This window comes from Giraffa tippelskirchi, chromosome 10, assembly GCF_054371585.1.
Source record: "Giraffa tippelskirchi isolate mGirTip1 chromosome 10, T2T-mGirTip1v1.2.pri, whole genome shotgun sequence".
NCBI classification, from domain to species: Eukaryota; Metazoa; Chordata; class Mammalia; order Artiodactyla; family Giraffidae; genus Giraffa; species Giraffa tippelskirchi.
Window position 1 is genome coordinate 78,714,930 of NC_137284.1, and position 18,141 is coordinate 78,733,070.

Below are 18,141 nucleotides of genomic sequence, written 5' to 3' on the forward strand. Positions count from 1 at the left end.
TCTGATTATAAAACACACACATTGGGACAAAGTAGTCACATGAGCTTTCTCTCCCTCTGAACTGATTCCTTTATCTTCAGTTTATTCTTGCCTTTGTGCTCTGCCAAATAACAAAGGCTTTGTTTCAACAGGTCTCCTAGTATTTGAGAGTTACTTCCCATCACTGCTCTTATCACATGCTCTTCTTATGAATAGAATTTTTGCTAAATCACGTGCTGGATAAATGTGATAGGCAGAATAATGCCCACTCACCCCTCTACCCAAGATGTCCACAGGGCTTCCCTGGTGGCTCAGTGGTAAAGAATCTGCCTGCCAATGCAGGAGACACGGGTTCAATCCCTGGGTCAGGAAGATCACCTGGAGAAGGAAATGACAACCCACTCCAGTATTCTTGCCTGGAAAATCTCATGGACAGAGGAGCCTGGTGGGCTACAGTCCATGGGGTTGCGAAAGAGTCAGACACAAGACTTAAAGACTAAACAAGAACAAATGATATCCACACCCTAATCCTGGGAACCTGTTAAGTTGTTCTGTGGCAAGAGAGAATTAAAGGCAGCAGATGGAATTAAGGCTGCTAATTGCTTCAAGTCAACTGACTTTAAGACAAAGAAAGTAATCTGGATTATCCAGGGGAGCCCAATGTAATCACAAGTGAGAGAGGGAAGAAGGAGAATCAGTGTTGGAGTGATTGGATGTGAGAAAGACTTGCCTGACCATGGCTGGCTTTGAAAATGAAAGTGGACCAGAGCCACCAAATACAGGGAGGCCTCTAGAAGCTGGAAAAGGCGAGGAAACAGAGGCTTCACAGGAGCTTCCCTGCTGCTGTTTTGATTTTGACCTAGTGAGACACATTTCAGACTGCTGACCTCCAGAACGTAAGGTAATAAATTTGCGTAGTTTCAAGCTTCCAAGTTTCTGTGGGTTCTGCAAACAGAGGCGATAGGGAACTAATCCAACCGCTAGCTGTTTATGCGAGTTGGGGAGTAAGGGACTTTCTTTTTCATTATCTTGCTCAAAAACACTAGTTTGAACTAAAATCAAAGGGAACTCCCCTGCTGCCTGCTGTGGCTGCTGCCTGCCACTCCCAACGGCCCCGTTTGGGTGACTGCCCCATCATCCCAACTCGGGGGCTACTCCTCAGGTCAGGACTGCAGGCCACCCGAGGGGTGTCAGGGACCAGGCTGCTGAGAGGCCATTTTGGATGTGCTCAAAAGTTGACTGTTACTTTTCTCTACAGCCTTTCCAGAAGGATAATCATGTCAGTAATACCGAGTAATTGAGATGCTTCCCTCTTTGAAGTAACTATTTCAAATCTTTTCCACAGCATAATTTTATTTTTCAAGGAAAAAAAAAAAAGCCTGAAGATACTTCTTATCCAAAATAGCCCAGTATCTGAGTCCTACAAAGTAAACTATACATTTTCACCTGTTGATGATCAAGGCACTGATCATCCACTTGTAGTGCTTTGCAATTAAGCACTTCTGTGCCTTGGCCTCCATCCAGCTGCCTGGCTGTTGCCCTGGTCATTACCATTGCTGTTGATAGGATAGGGAAGGAGGGAAGACATAAAAGAGGACTTGATCACTGTGTCTGTCACCCTAAATAAGATTTGGTTACAGAACAGTCGGACAGTTTTCTTAGAGACAGTAAGAGCTAATCTGACCAAAAATAGAAGCCAGAACTAATTGTAAGCAACAAAAGGAAATCATACTTTTCAAAAATCAATAGTAAGTTTCCCCTAAACTGAAAAGTTTTTTATAATTATAAAAGTCATTCATGTTTTCTGTAAAAAGCAAACAGAACTATGTAGATTATTCACATTACTTTAAACTAACAGCCATTTCCATTATTCACTTATTCATCTGTATTTGAAAGTGGTTTTCTTTCAGTTGTGCATATGTTCCCTTCCCTGTTTTTCCACTTCACAGTTGCTTCAAAGGCTACAAAATCAGCTCTGAAGAGCTGTGTGTGGCCTTAGGGTAGGGAGTTTCACAGACTCCCTACTCCTTTTTTTTTTTTAATGGTTTATTTATTTTTTGGCTGTGGTGGGTCTTCATTGCTGCATGCAGACTTTCTCTAGTTGCAGCAAGCAAGGGCTACTCTTCATTGTCATATGTAGGCTTCTCATTGCAGTGGCTCATCCTGTTGCATAACACAAGCTCTAGGGTGCATGGGCTTCAGTAGTTGTGATTTGTGGGCCCAGTAGTTGTGGCTTGTGGGCTCTGGAGCACAGGCTCAGTGGTTGTGGCACATAGGCTTCGTTGCTCCAAGGCAGCATGTTGGGTCTTCCCGGACCAGGGATTGAACCGGTGTCTCTTGCTCTGTAAGGTGGATTCTTAACTGCTGGACCACCAGGGAATCCCACGGACTATGTATTTCTATGCCTCACTAGCACAACTGAAACAGAAATCACTACCCCAAAATTTCCCCTCACCCCTGGTCAGGGCTTCTGTATGTTCTGAAAACAGTTATGTGGGTGTGACTGAGAGAATGATCACATACAGTAAAGTCATGTTGCCACATTTTCTGCACATTCTGTAGCCAGAAATGATTTGATAAAAGTAATGTTCTAGGCAAGCTTATTTTTACATTTCATGTTTACTTTCTGTAACATGAAATAAATATGCTGTATGTGGCATGCAGTTTGCCCTGAGTGATACAACACATAAATGCTTTGATAGCAGTTATCAAAAATGATGCAGTTTGTTCCAAAAGTTAAATGGAATTGCACAGATATACTAAATGCACTTTCTTGAGTAAATTTCTCGACTACGGGAAGCAGTGCAGCTGTTTCAGTTACCTTTTGACACAACGTATGTTTATATATGTCATCCACAATTTCAAGTGATGGAAGAAATTGCTCCCCATCTTAGTTTTCTCTTGGGGGAAGGGGATGTACAAGCATTAGCTAGCACTGGGAAGAGCTGCTAATCTAAATTACAGCAAAAAAAAACATAATTGTGACTTTCAACATGATCTGAGTGAGTGAATCAGCAAAGGAGCTGAAAAAAGTTGAAAACCAATGAGGTTAGAGACTTTATTTGGGGGAGGATATCAAAACAGTCCCTATAGCAAAGTAAATCCCTTTAACTAGAATATAGAATAACAACACTGAAATGGTGCGCCTCTAAAAAGTGAGTAAATAGATGCCAAGGGCGAGTGAGTCAGAAGCACATGAGTAGAAGTGGTTGAACTCCAGAGACCAGATCAAGCAATGCTGCTTAATACCATCACATGATCCACCCCGAGGCTCAGTATTTAATTAAAATGAAGAGTGGAGCACAGCAAAAACCAGAAGAACACTGTTGTTCTTAGCGGATGAAGCCAGAGAAGTTACAAGTTAAACTTTGATTGTCTAGGTCTGTGAGAATTCAGCATGGAATGTCTCTACTGTTTTCTGGGATTTCTGCTTCTGGCTGCAAGATTGCCACTGGATGCTGCCAAACGTGAGTAACTCTCAGTTTCTGTCTTAACCCATTCTCTGGCTATTGGCTCAAGCGATGGGTTTGTCTGAGTCTGCAGCTGGCCTTTAGGAAGCATTCATGCTCACTTGTTTCCTCTGGAAATGGACAGGGATGTTGCTGCTAAGAGAGCACGGCAAAATGCATTCAGTTCCATTCTTTGCTCCACGGTCTTGGGAAGTGAAAGACGCATGGCCCCTCTGCTGTGGAGGTTTCTTCTATCAAAATTGCCACCTACTCTCGTAGAGACACTGGGAGGGTGGGGGTGCGAAGGGCACAGTCTCTGGCTTGAGATCACAGCAATACTACCCACTAAAATTTGTCTTGTTTCCATCCGCCGGGATAGGGCCGCAGAGGAACTGAAGCCCAAGTCTGGAAACAGGCTTTCTAATAATTCCAACCCAGAAGCGGTTGCCAGTTCTGCTGAGGGAATTCCCTGGCAGGCCTGTGGTTAGGACTCCGCACTTTCACTGCCAAGGGCCTGGGTTCAGTCCCTAGTAAGGGAACTAAGATCCCACAGGCTGCTCAGCCAAAAAAAAAAAGAAAATCTTGCTGATTTTTCACAGACCTGCAGGAGTTTGCTGCCACTGTAGTGAGGTTACTGAGAAAAGAGCTGAAGCCCTGGGTCTCTTTTCTAGTTAGAGGCTGGGGACTTCTTAATAAAGCTGATGCCCAGACCAATGAGGAGCTGGTTTAAAAAGAGGAGTTTGTGACTGGAATGGAAGCCAGAGTTGTGAGCCACCAAGCTCACAGGCGGCCCACTTGTCCAGTCCAGGGGATGTGTGGCCCCAGCAGCTCCCGTCCTCCAGGCAGGGGTAGCGTGGAGTGGGAGAAGGGAGTAAGTTAGATATCACCCAGAAGGTCCACTCTGCTTCACTTTAGTAAAGTAACGACCTTCGCAGGGGGAAAGTCCTGATTTTTCCAGATGACTCCACGAGGAGGCAATGGCAGCGGCGGGGAGGTAGGTGCTGAGAAGGGGTTCAACATGTGTTCTGTTCAGATCGGTTTAGTCGCTCAGTCATATTCAGCTCTTTGCAACCCCATGGACTATAGCATGGCAGGCTTCCCTGTCCATCACCAACTCACAGAGCCTGCTCAAACTCATGTCTATTGAGTTGGTGGTGCCATCCAACCATCTTATCCTCTGTCATCCCCTTCTCCTCCCGCCTTCAATCTTGCCCAGCATTAGGGTCTTTTCCAATGAGTCAGTTCTTCGCATCAGGTGGCCAAAGTACTGGAGTTTCAGCTTCAGCATCTGTCCTTCCCATGAATATTCATGACTAATTTCATTTAGGATGGACTGGTTGGATCTCGTTGCAGTCCAAGGGACTCTCAAGAGTCTTCTCCAACACCACAGTTTAAAAGCATCAATTCTTCAGTGCTCAGCTTTCTTTATAGTCCCAACTCTCACTACTGGCAAAACCATAACTTTGATTTGATGGACTTTTGTTGGCAAAGTAATGTCTCTGCTTTTGAATATGCTATTTAGGTTGGTCATAATTTTCCTTCCAAGAGCAAGCGTCTTTTAATTTCATGGCTGCATTCACCATCTGCAGTGATTTTGGAGCCCCCCAAAATAAAGTCTGCCACTGTTTCCCCATCTATTTGCCATGAAGTGTTGGGACCAGATGCCATGATCTTAGTTTTCTGAATGCTGAGTTTTAAGCCAACTTTTTCACACTCCTCTTTCACTTTCATCAAGAGGCTCTTTAGTTCTTCGCTTTCTGCCATAAATGTGTACTACACCGTGTGTAGTGCTATGCTAGCTGCTCCACTTAAATCAGTCAGGTATCCAGATGGTCCTGCCACTATTCAACAGGTGAGGAAGCAGGAGCCCAGGTCTGGCTTTTCACCTGCTGGGCCCAGATCTAACAGGGGAGGGTTCTGGACACAGGTACACACATTCCTCTCACTTCTCCTCCCAGTGAGAGAGAAAAGCCCTGAAATGAAGTGCAATCCCCTGCGGCTGCTGGGTGGAGGAGGAAGAGAGGGGGCCACTGCTGCTTCCCGAGCATGCCGGCCGGTTCCCCAGGTGGCGGTGGGACTGATGTGGGGGCTGGCGGGGGCGGGAGGCGCAAGGAGCCCGCAGTGGTGGGGGAGTCTTAGATAGCGACCTGGGATGGAGCGAGAAGGGGAAAGCGTCAGGGGGCCAGGCTTCTGCCGCCAGCGCTGAGGCCGGAAGCTGCCCGACCTCCCAACCCCAACTCACCCTCCCGCCCCCTAACCACCAAGCCGAAGGTCTGTAGTGAGCAGGCCGGGAATGGGCCCGCGACTTCAACCAGGGATCCCAGACGCCAAGTGCTGAGCCTGTGCGGGCCAGGGTTTGGCACTTGTCCGGGGAGCCACGTGGGGCCTCGCAAAATCCCAGAGAGGCTGTGCAGTCCCCTGTCCCAGAGGAGGGGGGGTGCCAGAGATAGCAAGGAACTCGCTCCAGGTCGCACAGTGGGCAAGAGGAAGAAGGCTTTTGTGCAGACCAGACTGCAGTCCTTCCTGCCAGCCTTGGGTGTGGACCACGAAAAGTGACTTAGCTCCTCTGAGCTTTCCTTTCTTTGTTTGCAAAACTGAGTAATGGGATTCTTGTGAGATCAGCTACTTGAAATTATCCTTTTATTTATGTGTGTGAAGACTTGTATCTTTTTCTCCCTTACTGTAATTCCTTAAGTGCATGGACCTGTTGTCCTTATTTATCTCTTGGCTTCTCCGTTGCCTTGGGACATGGTAGTGATCAACAAGCATTTAATAAGTGATCAGTTCCCAGAGAAGAAGGCTAAAGTGCTTGGAGTAGGAATTGTCTTACCTCCATGTACACTCAAGACAGACTCCCCCTGAACCCGCAGTTGGGGAATGGAGGGACAGAGAGTTAACAGGTCAGTGGGAGGCCCCTGCACCTAATCCTAGTGTACTGTCCACCAGAACCCCTTGCTCAGTTCAACAGGCAGATTAGCCTGAGGTTGGGTGGCAGTTTGACAGGAGGCCCAACCTATTAGCATTGCAACAAAACCTGCTGCGCTGTTTAGCCTTGCCTTAAGACGATGTATCCTGGCCACAAAAAGTAAGGATGGGTAGAATTTCATGGTATATCAGACACCAAGGTATTCCTTTCCGTTTTCTAACCATAGCCCTGGTAAAAGGAGGAAGGAGAAGGTACTGACAAAGTATTAATATCTCACAAGCAGCCCAGCTGCCATGTCTCTGCTGGTGGACAGAGCAGGGCCTACAAAGGGGAGAGGGAATAGCCGCATCGTGCTGGGTGTGTACCCCATATCTTTCCCCTCCCCACTATCTTTTAAAATCTTACCATTGGGCTTTTGTCATTGCTATTGTTCATTTTTTTAATTCAGTTTTTTTATTTTGAGGTTATTGTAGATTCACATGCACTTTTAAGAATAATACAAAGAGATCCCCGTGTATGTACCCTTCACCTGGTTTCTCCCAAGAGTAACATCTTGCACAGCCATAGTCCAAGGTCGTAACCAGGATTCTGACATTGACACAGTCCAAACACCAAACAGTCCCATCACCACAGATACAAACCCACTTCCCTTTCTCACTCAACCCCACCTGCCAGCCCCTGGCGATCACTAATCCATTCTCCAATTTTATAATTTGGTCACTTCAAGAATGTTAGAGAAATGGAAACTTATAGTATGTAACATGGGAGAATTGGCTCTTTTTACTCAGCATAATTTACTGAAGTTGTTGCATATATCAATAGTTATTTCTTTATCACTGAGTAGTATACCATACTATGTCATGTACCACAGTTTATCCGTTTGCCCCACTGAAAGATTTTTTGGTTGTTCCAACTTGGGCTATTATGATTAAAGCTGCTATGAACATTAATGTACAGGTTTTTATGTGAACATAAGTTTCCATTTTTTCTGGGACAAATGCCCAATAGTACAACTGCTTGGTTGCATAGTAATTGCATGTTTAGTTTTACAAGGAAACTGCCAAGCTGTTTGCCAGAATGGCTATACCACTTCTACCAGCAGTGTATGAGTGATTCAGTTTTTCTACATCTAATGTCATTTTTAATTTTAGTCTTTCTGATAGGTGTACAGTGACATCTCATTGTGGTTTTAATGTGCATTTACTCACTGGTAAAGGATACTGAACATCTTTTCATGTATTTACTTTCCATCTGTGCATTCTCATCTGAGAAATGTCTGTTCAGATCTTTTACCCTATTATTTGGGGCTTTTAATTTTTTTTTTTTTTTTTTTTTTGCCGTGTTATGTGGCATGTAGAGTCTTGGTTCCTCCCACGAACAACCCACACCCCCTGTAGTGGAAGCATGGAGTCTTAACCACTTGACCATCAAAGAGGTCCAATTATTTGCTTTTGTTAACATTGTGAATTGTGAAAATCCTTTATATAATCCTTTGTTGGAAATGTGGCTTACAAGTATTTTCTCCCTGTCTATAATTTGCCTTATTATCCTTTTCACATGATGTTGCAGAGGAAAATTTTTTAAGTTTAATGAGGTCCAGTTTATCAATTTCTCTATTATAGATTAAGATTTTGGTATTAAGTCTAAAAATTCTTTCTTACTTAGAGCCTGAAGATTCCTCCTAGGCTTTTTGCTTTTTTACAGCACTGTGTGTTGAAAAGCTATCTTTCCTCCATTGGATTATTTCTGCAAAAGTCAACAGGACATATCTATGTGAATCTATCTTTGAGTTCTGCAATCTGTTCTGTGGACCTATATGTTCATTCCTTGTCACTTTCCTTTTAAGTGTGTATCTCTCCTTGACTTTTGACATTTAAAATCAGAAGAAATCTGTGTTTGGATTATGTTTCTGGAAACACTGACATTCACTCAGAATCTGAGAAACAGAAAGGCCTTGGAAGAGTGGAAAAAAACTGATCCTGGGAATCGAAAGTTGCAAATCTTCATTTCCACTTGATTAAAGATGTCTCTGAATGAATCATGTCACATAAATGAAGGGATTTGAACTAACTAATCTTAGCTCTTTCATTGTCAAACATTCTACCATTCTATGACTCAAAATTCAACTCAATTTCCAGTTATGAACGTTTATTAATAAACATAGATTTCCTTTGTTCCTCACTTTGTTCCTTTTTAGAAACAGATACTGTCTCACAGTATCACAGGACATTTGGTTTTTTGTCTTACTTGAAGGCCCAGAGAAGAAATGTGGCCTGAAATCCCACAGCCTGTTTCATTGTAGCAGGTTCTGTGGCTCCCAGGTCAATGTTCTTTCAGTGTTCATCTGCCTCCATTATAAGAAGGGAATTACATGCTGCTCCCTCCTCCTACCAGCAAGGAGGAAGAGAAGACAGAGGCTAGTGGCATCCTTTCAGTATGGCTTCTCTGAATATCTGGTAATGAGAGATAAGTAGACAAAATAATTTTTTTTTCAAATATTGTTATAGGTTTTCATGATGTGCTGAGCAACAAAAGACCTTCTGGTTATATGCGGGAGCACAACCAATTAAATGGATGGTCATCAGATGAAAATGACTGGAATGAAAAACTCTATCCAGTGTGGAAGAGGGGAGACTCGAGGTGGAAAAGCTCTTGGAAAGGTAAATCAAGAGACGCAAACAACTGTAATTTCTTCTTCTTTTCTTTAGTTTCAAGTGTATAATAGTGATTCAGTTTTTTAAATTGAAGTATAGTTGGTTTACAATGTGTTAATTTCTGCTGTACAGCAGTGATTCAGATATATATGTATGTATATATTTATACATATTCTTTTTTTAAAATATTCTTTTCCATTATGGTTAATCTCAAAATATTGAATATAGTTCCCTGTGCTATACAGTGGCATCTTGTTATGTATCCATTCTATGTGTACTAGTTTGCTTCTGCGGACCTCAAACTCCCCCACTTCTCCTCCCCCTTGGCAACCACAAGTTAGTGGTTGTGTGTGAGTCTGTGAGTCTGTTTCCATTTCATAGGTAGGTTCATTTGTGTCATGTTTTACATTCCACATATAAGTGATATCGTATGATATCTGTATTTCTCTGACTTACTTCACTTAGCATGATAATCTCTAGTTCCATCCATATTGTTGCAAATGGCATTACTCTGTTCTTTTTTATGACTGAGTAGTATTTCATTGTATATATGTACCACATCTTCTTTATCCATTCATCTGTTGATGGACATTTAGGTTGTTTCCATGTTTTGGCTATTGTGAATAGTGCTGCTATGAACAAAGAGATACATGTATCTTTTTGAATTGTAATTTTTTCCCTGCTATTTGCCCAGGAGTGGGATTACTGGGTCATGTGATAATTCAATTTTTAGTTTTTTTTATGAACGTCCATATTGTCTTCCACAGTGGCTGCACCAATTTACATTCCTACTAACTGTGCAGGAGGGTTTTTCTCCACACCCTCTCTAACATTTATTATTTGTAGGCTTTTTGAAGATGGCCATTCTGACTGGTGTAATGTGGTACCTCATTGTAGTTTTGATTTGCATTTCTCTAAACATCTTTTCATGTGCCTATTGGCCATCTGTATGTCTTCTTTGGAGAGATGTCTACTTGGGTTTTCTGCCCATTTTCCAATTGGGTTGTTTGGTTTTTGTTGTTGAGTTATATGAACTGTTTATATATTTTGGAAATTAATCCTTTGTTGGTCATATCATTTGCAAACATTTTCTCCCATTCTGTTGACTGTTTTTTCATTTTATTTATGGTTTCCTTTGCTGTGTAAAAGCTTATAAGTTTAATTAGGTCCCATTTGCCAAACAACTATAATTTCTTATTTCAGTTCATGTTGTAGATTGTGGACTCTATTCATGAAAGCAACAGGGCTCATGTTGCTTCCATGGATGATAGTATGCTAGTTGTCAAGTGGGAGGTACCTGGATTTGGCAATCTTCCCTTAATTGTCGCAGTATCACTTTCTAAACTCACTCTCCTCCACACACAGAATTTAATCTCCTTAGAAATTTACATTTGGTACCTCTTGGAAGATTTTGGAAAGCAAGCAGGTTTAATGTGGGAATGGTCATCTTCAAAAGTTCTGAGATTCCAGAGCACTTTGACCATCTCAAAAGTGTGATTTGTCAGAAAGTTATCTTTCCATTCACATCAAAAATGAATGATTCCTTCAGTCATTCACTTTGAAATTAAAAATTACAACATTTAATACTTGTTTCCTCAATCAAATTAAACAGATTTTTAATTATTTAAGGAATTCTTCTCTCTGTGGTCAGCGAGTTCTTCAGTTGCTCTGACTTTCCAAGTTCATCTCTGGAGTGTTGTACTCTGACAGCAAAAGTTGGGAATCCTGCAAATAATTTATTATAAAGAGGCAGAAGAATCCTCTGGTCCTTATTTGTAGATTTAGCTTTACTTTTTTTATTTATCCGTGAAAAGGAAAAGAGATGTTTGATCACTGAGCTCCTTGTTTCTATGTCCTAGGAGGCCGTGTGCAGGCGGTTCTGACCAGTGATTCCCCAGCACTGGTGGGCTCAACCATAACATTCGCAGTGAACCTGGTATTCCCCAGATGCCAAACGGAAGATGCCAGCGGCAACATAGTCTATGAGAAGAACTGCAGAAATGGTAAAGAATGTTATTCACATCACAGGAATGGAATTCTGGCTTCTCAAAGAATAGTTTGATAGCTCTTTGTTGATCAGATCAGTTTTTCCTCACAGAAAAAAACGTGGCTAGCACAAATGATAAAATGCGTATATTTTGGTTTTGCTTTGCTCTTAGTTAAAGCAGAGAAGCTCTTTGTCCAAGTTAAAAAGCACGAATGATTACAGACACATCAAGGGGAATTATCTTGTTAGAACTCAACAGCCTTAAAAACTCAAGGAAGTACTGAAATTCTTCAGTCAGAAACAAGGCTAGTAAGGGCAGTGATGATCTGATTTTATTACTTAGAACTTCTATTAAACTGCGAATGGTTTATTTCTTATTGACTTATCTTCCGATGAGGAAAACAATAAATTCTGTATAGAGTGAGTTTGACAATTTAACAGTATTGTATTTAGTAGCCTGTAGCTTTTATTCATTTATTTATTTTTGCTTTTTTCCCCCCTAAACAAGTTAATTGTTTTGAATGTTTCAAATGACAATGCAGTTCTCTTTCACATGAAAGAGTCCATGTAAAAAAACTTTTACATGGGAAGTTTTATGAAGTATCTCTCACTGTTAGAAGAAATGAGAGCTCTTGAAAGAAATGACCGATTCCAGGTGTAGGACAGGACACTCTCAGGTGGGCCAGGGACATCTTGTGCTGGTAAACAAGGAAGTAATGGGGGTATGTCACAGGGACACAGAGGCAGCTTGAGGGGCCCCTACTGGCCATGTGTGGGACAATTTAAGAAGAAAAAAGAAATAGTGGCTGTAGTAGACGGATAAATAAAAGGCTCTCCATAAATGTCAGTGAACATAAAAGAGGATGAGAAGATTGTTCCAGATGAAAATATATTGATCATGACTTGTTTAAGGTGGAAAATGTCATACATACAGAAAAGTAGGGAGCAAGTACATCGAAATTCACCAAGTTTAATGTTTTTTTCTGTTTGCTTCCATCTACCTGTATTTCTATTTATACATCTTTTTTCCGAATCGTTTGAAGAAATGAAATAGCCATGTGTAGGATGTGACCCTTGATTGGACTGTGGTAGGGGTGGTAATGGTATGATTATGAAGGAGAATGTCTTTATTCTTAGGAGAAGTGTGCTGAAGTCTTCAGAAGAAAGTCATGATGTCAAATGAGTTAGGGGGAAAAGCTACAGATAGAGAGAGTAAATCAAAATAAAAAGACACAGCATCCCTCAGTCTGGTTTGAATACACTTGTGATTTGGAGCCCCAATATGAAGATAAACATATTAAATGAAATCTCTGAACTTTTCTGAAAAATTGCTTTATATAAAACTCATTGAAATACAATATGTAGGCAGAAAAAGACACAAGTCACAAAGATACCATTAGATGAATTCTGATTATTAGGGTGTTAGTTGTCCAACCATATCTCAACTAGTTATGAAAAAATATGAACATTTATTTAATTCAATGGTGAGCATTGAGCATTCTGAGTCCAGATGGCAATCATGGTGTGCTCCTTTCTCTGTTTAGATACTGGTCCATCTCCTGACCCATATGTTTACAACTGGACAGCGTGGACAGAAGACAGTGACTGGGGAAATGACACCAGTGAAGGCCATCACAATGTGTTCCCTGATGGGAAGCCTTTCCCTCACCCCTGGAAGAAGAATTTTGTCTACGTGTTCCACACACTTGGTTGGGCTATTACAATCCCGCCTAGTTTCTTCTTTATCTTTCCTTACAATTTTTAATTTTTTTTCTTTTCTCATTCTGTTATTGAGAATTTCAACACCAGGAGTTTAACAATTACTCTTTTAACTTTCCTTCAGTGAGGGATGAAAATAAGATCTTGGTTAGCCTTGCCATATCTCTAGGGCATCAAATAGTTAAAAGGAGAAAAAGACAGGTTTGGCTTTCTTTTTTTTAAAAAAAAAAAACTACTCAGTTTGTTTCTGTCTAAAACAGTAATATGAAAAATGATATTTGAATGGCATATGGATGGTCATTTGTTGATTTATTCTTTAATTTCTTATGTTTTTAAAAGAATTTTAAAGAATTAGACTTGTACTCTTAGTAGAAAATTTGGAAAATGCAGAAAAGCACAAATGAAAAATCAGTCATCATAATTCATACCAGAGATTATCACTGTTAACATGATGGTGCTTTCTCTACTAGTATTTCTTTCTTTTTTCTAGTATTTCTTTATTAAGATCATAACATATACACATTTTGATCAAAATTATGATCATTGACTAAAATTCTTATGCAACTTGCAGGTTCTTAGTTCCCCGACCAGGGATCAAACCCTGGCCCTGACAGTAAAAGCACTGAGTCCTAACCACTCAAGAGACCACCAGGGAATTCTCTAAAATTCTTTATATACATTATTTTAATGACTGTATAATATCCTATCATATAAAAGTAAAATAATCTAAATAGTCTTCTTCTTTGACATAGCCTATCTTTTTTTTAACCACAAATGGAATCCATTTTGCTTTATTATTAGTGATTATTTTTTTAGGAGGACTAAATTTAGGTTGTTATTAGCAAAGCTGCTAAATTCTTAGTTAAAAATCTTAGGTTCCTTCTGGTTCTGAGCAGTTCAAATCTGCTAGCCATCACACAAACTCCAAATTTCGGAATGTTTTGTCAGTCTTAATGAATTTCAGGGAGCTTTTATTTCTTCAATTATTTATAAATCAAAGCAACATATTAGTAATACACTCCAGTTGAACAAAGTACAAAATATATAACAAATAATATGCTCATTGATTTAAAGCAAATTTTTTTCAGGGCCTTGTGGCCCTGTCAGTTAACTCCCCAAATGTCATTTCTTTGACCTGAAATGATGTTTGTCATGTGCATGGAGTCACATAAGCTCACTAACACTTCAGATTCTGTTTAGCCTAGTTAACATCCATTAACTTAGCTAGTTAAGATGTCTTTATTTAACATCAGCTTTTAGTCCAGAAATTGCTGTTTTCGTAACAAGATTGTTTTGAATTTCCTTTTTCTACTGAAGTCTCAGAGTTAACTGATATTTTCTCTCAGCTAAACGCTGCCACTGTGGTCTACCTCTGGGTGCCAGAACTAGCATTTCCTCACATATCACTAATTCCAAGAGACATGTCTTCCCCCTATAACCTCTAACAGAACTGCCTCTGCATTTCAAGGTAAAGGGGGATCCAGAACCTTTACTGACACCTTTTTTTGGCCATACCTTGCAGCCTGTGGGATCTTAGTTCTCTGACCAGGGATCAAACCCATGCCCCCTATAGTAGAAGCACAGAGTCTTAACACTTGGACTGCCCAGTGAAGCACCCTCTTTCCTGACACCTTTGATCATGTGATGAACATGGTCTTTAAACATCCCCATCTTACAAGTATCCATCTTCTAATACCTTTTGTTGCAATGACACATCTATGACAGGGGCCTCAAAAGGATTAGAAAAATCTTTGAGCCCTAAAGGAGAGAAAATTACTGTCACTAACTAGTCAGTGGTGGTTAGATTTAGGTTAGAGTTGGAGAAAGAAAAAAGACTCAAGGGCCCTAGAAATGTCAACGAAACTACTTCATTCCTTTTCATACCCACCATACCTGTTTCTTTTTCATCACTGCATTTTCATATACAAATATTATTAGAAGGTGGAGGAATCTAGTTCCCTAAAAGAAAAAAAGTTGCTCAGCAATATAGCTGAACTAGTAATATTATTACAAAAATAAGGTAGATTTTTGGATATATTTTTTAACTCCCTTGGACACTTCACTGTTACATTAAATGTATTTTCTGTGGGAAGCACATGTATTTCAAGTGCCAGGTCACTTACTTATCAGAAGTATTTGTCAACTAAGTACTAACAGCATTATCCCACTTAAACAGCTCTTTTCATTTTAGTCAACTATATACAACTACATTTATTTATTTGTGGGTTTTATAAGGTTTTATATTAAAATAAGCACTGTCTTCCTTTCTGAAGGAACCAAGACAGCATCCCTACTCTGTTTTTCCTTTCTCAAAACAATCTGTAAATGGTAGTTGTTAGCCTGTAAGAAACATCAGCTTTCTATAATGATCATATGATGTAGCCAATAACTAAATATTTCTATCTTTTCAAAGGTCAGTATTTCCAGAAATTGGGACAGTGTTCAGTGACAGTTTCCATAAACACAGCCAATGTGAGTCTTGGCCCTCAAATCATGGAAGTGACTGTCTATAGAAGACACCGCCGGGCCTATGTTCCCATCGCAAAAGTGAAAGATGTGTATGTAGTAACAGGTGAGTGATATGAGCTCTGAATTAACTGAGGATGAGGTGCTGAGTTCTGGTGACGTTAGTGGGTTTGAAAAAGTAGAACCAAATATCCTGGGTTAGGTTACACTTCATCTGGACTCCTTCTCAACCTCATATATTTAATAACATATTCCATCTGTGTTTTCTAAAGTAAACCGAGAAAACTCTAGAAAACTTGCATTAGAAAAGGGAAAACGATGCTGAATTATCCCTCATTTTAATTTCCAAACTAAAGGCACTATTGAAGTCACCCACTTAAAATCAAGTAATCATGCCCTCTTTGTTTCTTTTTTTTGGATGTGCATTTTAGATCAGATTCCTGTATTTGTAACTATGTCCCAGAAGAACAATCGAAATTCGTCTGATGAAACCTTCCTCAGGGGCCTCCCCATTATATTCAGTGTCCTGATTCACGATCCCAGCCACTTCCTCAATGAGTCTGCCATTTACTACAAGTGGAACTTCGGGGATAATACTGGTCTTTTTGTTTCCAACAATCACACTTTGAATCACACCTATGTGCTCAATGGAACCTTCAGCCTCAACCTCACTGTGCAAGCTGAAGTGCCTGGACCTTGTCCTTTACCTTCACCCAGACCTCCAAAAACCACCCCTTCTTTGGGTAAGTGTTTTCCAGGTTAATTTTTGTTGGCAGGGCTCCTTAACAGCCAGAAAAAAATTCATGTGATTTGTATAATTAGATCCTTAGTTAAAGAGATTATGTAAAGACTCTGCAGTGATTCCATTTTCTGCCTGTTGATTTCCTGTAGCTACTTATCACGATGTTTAGTTGTTAGAATATGGAAGAAAGGAGAATATGTTTAAAGTCACTTGGTGGCTCATATACAGTTCTTTGACCTTCCTAATTCTCACTGTTCCTTGTTATGTATACAAGTGCTTTCCCCCTTCCACTCCTTCACATTTCTGTTTGCCTCCCAGTTTTTCTAGTTAAGAGGAGACATGTTATCCCCTTATAAACATTCAGGCCATTCCATTGTCCTTTCTCCGCTTCCACATTTCCTCCCCACTTCCATTCTCCTCCCCACCCTGCCCACATCCACTCCATGTCCTATGAAAACTCAACCATGCTTAAAAGTAGTTTACAAAGGGCTCAAAAAAGAATAAACCTTGAGAATATTTCTTGGCTAGCAGACTGCAAAGATTCCAGACACTAAAATTATTCTAAATATAAGGCATAGTTAATTAAATCCCAACTTCTCATAATAATATATGGGGACATTCAAGAAGTTCTTGAGCATTTACTTTGAGAAGCATTAGCTTTCATCTAATTCCGCACCCTACCCCATGCCATCACCATCCTTCCCACTTAGCCATGAATACATCTTACCATCCAGGCATCCCAGGGATGGCAATAGACTGACATCTTCTCACTGGACACAAGAGGGTGCCATCACCAAGTACAGACAGAACACTCCATGGTGATGTTCAGACTTGTTGCAGTTGGCTTTTTTTTTTCACCCAAACCTGTTAGATATAAATAATAAACTGTTATTAATAAATAAGTGTGTTGTTAAAAAAAAACTTATTAAGTCAAGCATAGCTAATGCCAGACACTGTAAGTTGTTACTGATTTTGCTTTTTTAAAAAATACTTTTAATTATAAAATTAATGCGTGTTCCTTAGTAAAAATTCAAATTCAGAAATTTCAAAGAGAAGTGAAAGCTCCTCCTTATTCTCTCCTCCAACAGTTAAACCCTGTTAAGAGTTGGTAGTGTTTCTTTCCAGATCTTTTCTGTGCATTTACAAACATATTCCATAAATACAAATAGGATTTGTGGTTTTAATGTTTAGGTAGATGGGTTCACACAATATATACTGCTTTACAATTTGCCTCTTTTCATTTAACAAACATCACAGACATCTTTCCATTATCAGTACATGTAAGTCTAATTCACTTTATTCAATGACTTATTTACTTAACCATTCTCTTATTGATGGACACTTCAGTTCATTCTAATTCATATTATAAATATAACTGCCTTGAACAACTCTAAACATATAGCTTTGTTTTGGTACTTCTGGAGAAGAATCAGTTTATTTATCCACAAGAATTGATGGTCTTCCTTACAAAGAAGGACACCAAGTATAAAATTTAAAATAAATTACAGATGCTTGCTTTGTCTGTCTAGAAATTCCTGAATGGTAAAGGTCTTAATGTTAGGTCATTTAATGTTAGTCTATTTTGAATTGCATTTTTATAAAGCAAGTTTATTTTTCTTAGAACATATTTATATCATAACATACGCAAAAGATATTTTAAGTCAATGAAAGAGTATTTTAAATGTGTTATTATTTTCTACAGGTTAAACCATAAGATAGAAGATAGCAACTTTATGAATTCATTACATTTTATAGTGAAAGGAAGCTGCTTGACTTTATCTAAAGGTGTTAGATCAACCATAATCAATCCCAAAATGCCATAAAACAACTGTGAGACTTGGAGGGACAGAAATATGTAATGGGACCCAAGGTGATGATAGGAGTCAGCCCATGACTTGAGGAAGGGGTTAGAGAGCTTGTCCTCTGGGGGAGAGAGCATTTTAGCTATACAGACCATATTAACAGGCTGGGACTGTTGAGCACTGGGTTACTATTTGACCAAAAATTATGTTGTCTCTGCTTTGGTAAGTGGCTTCCAAATAAGTACAGCTATTACATAGAAACCAAATGCAACCACAGGAGTGAGACACAAGCAAAGTTGAAGTGGTGACTCAGGGGGATAATAACATTATAGGATAGACAGGTATGTACCAGCTTTAAGCCACAGAATTCTCTTCCCTTAGCTAACAGTGCCACTGATTATTTTTCAGACTTTTGTG

General features: G+C 39.9%; 1 protein-coding gene across 4 annotated transcripts in view; it reads left to right on the forward strand.

Moving 5' to 3' along the window:
- The first annotated feature begins 230 nt into the window (after positions 1 to 230).
- Positions 231 to 18,141, forward strand: part of GPNMB (glycoprotein nmb) — a 37,904-nt gene continuing 19,993 nt past the window's right edge. Inside the window, exons 1-7 of one of the 4 annotated variants that reach the window (XM_081536444.1) lie at positions 231 to 880; positions 3,360 to 3,446; positions 8,862 to 9,014; positions 10,868 to 11,011; positions 12,540 to 12,704; positions 15,128 to 15,286; positions 15,612 to 15,923. In XM_081536444.1, coding sequence (XP_081392570.1) covers positions 3,377 to 3,446; positions 8,862 to 9,014; positions 10,868 to 11,011; positions 12,540 to 12,704; positions 15,128 to 15,286; positions 15,612 to 15,923 — 1,003 coding nt within the window. In that variant the 5' untranslated portion in view covers positions 231 to 880; positions 3,360 to 3,376. Of the gene's footprint in view, positions 881 to 2,958; positions 3,447 to 8,577; positions 8,771 to 8,861; positions 9,015 to 10,867; positions 11,012 to 12,539; positions 12,705 to 15,127; positions 15,287 to 15,611; positions 15,924 to 18,141 lie in introns of those variants that run through there. The other 3 variants (XM_081536445.1, XM_081536443.1, XM_081536442.1) reach the window with 3 other exon arrangements.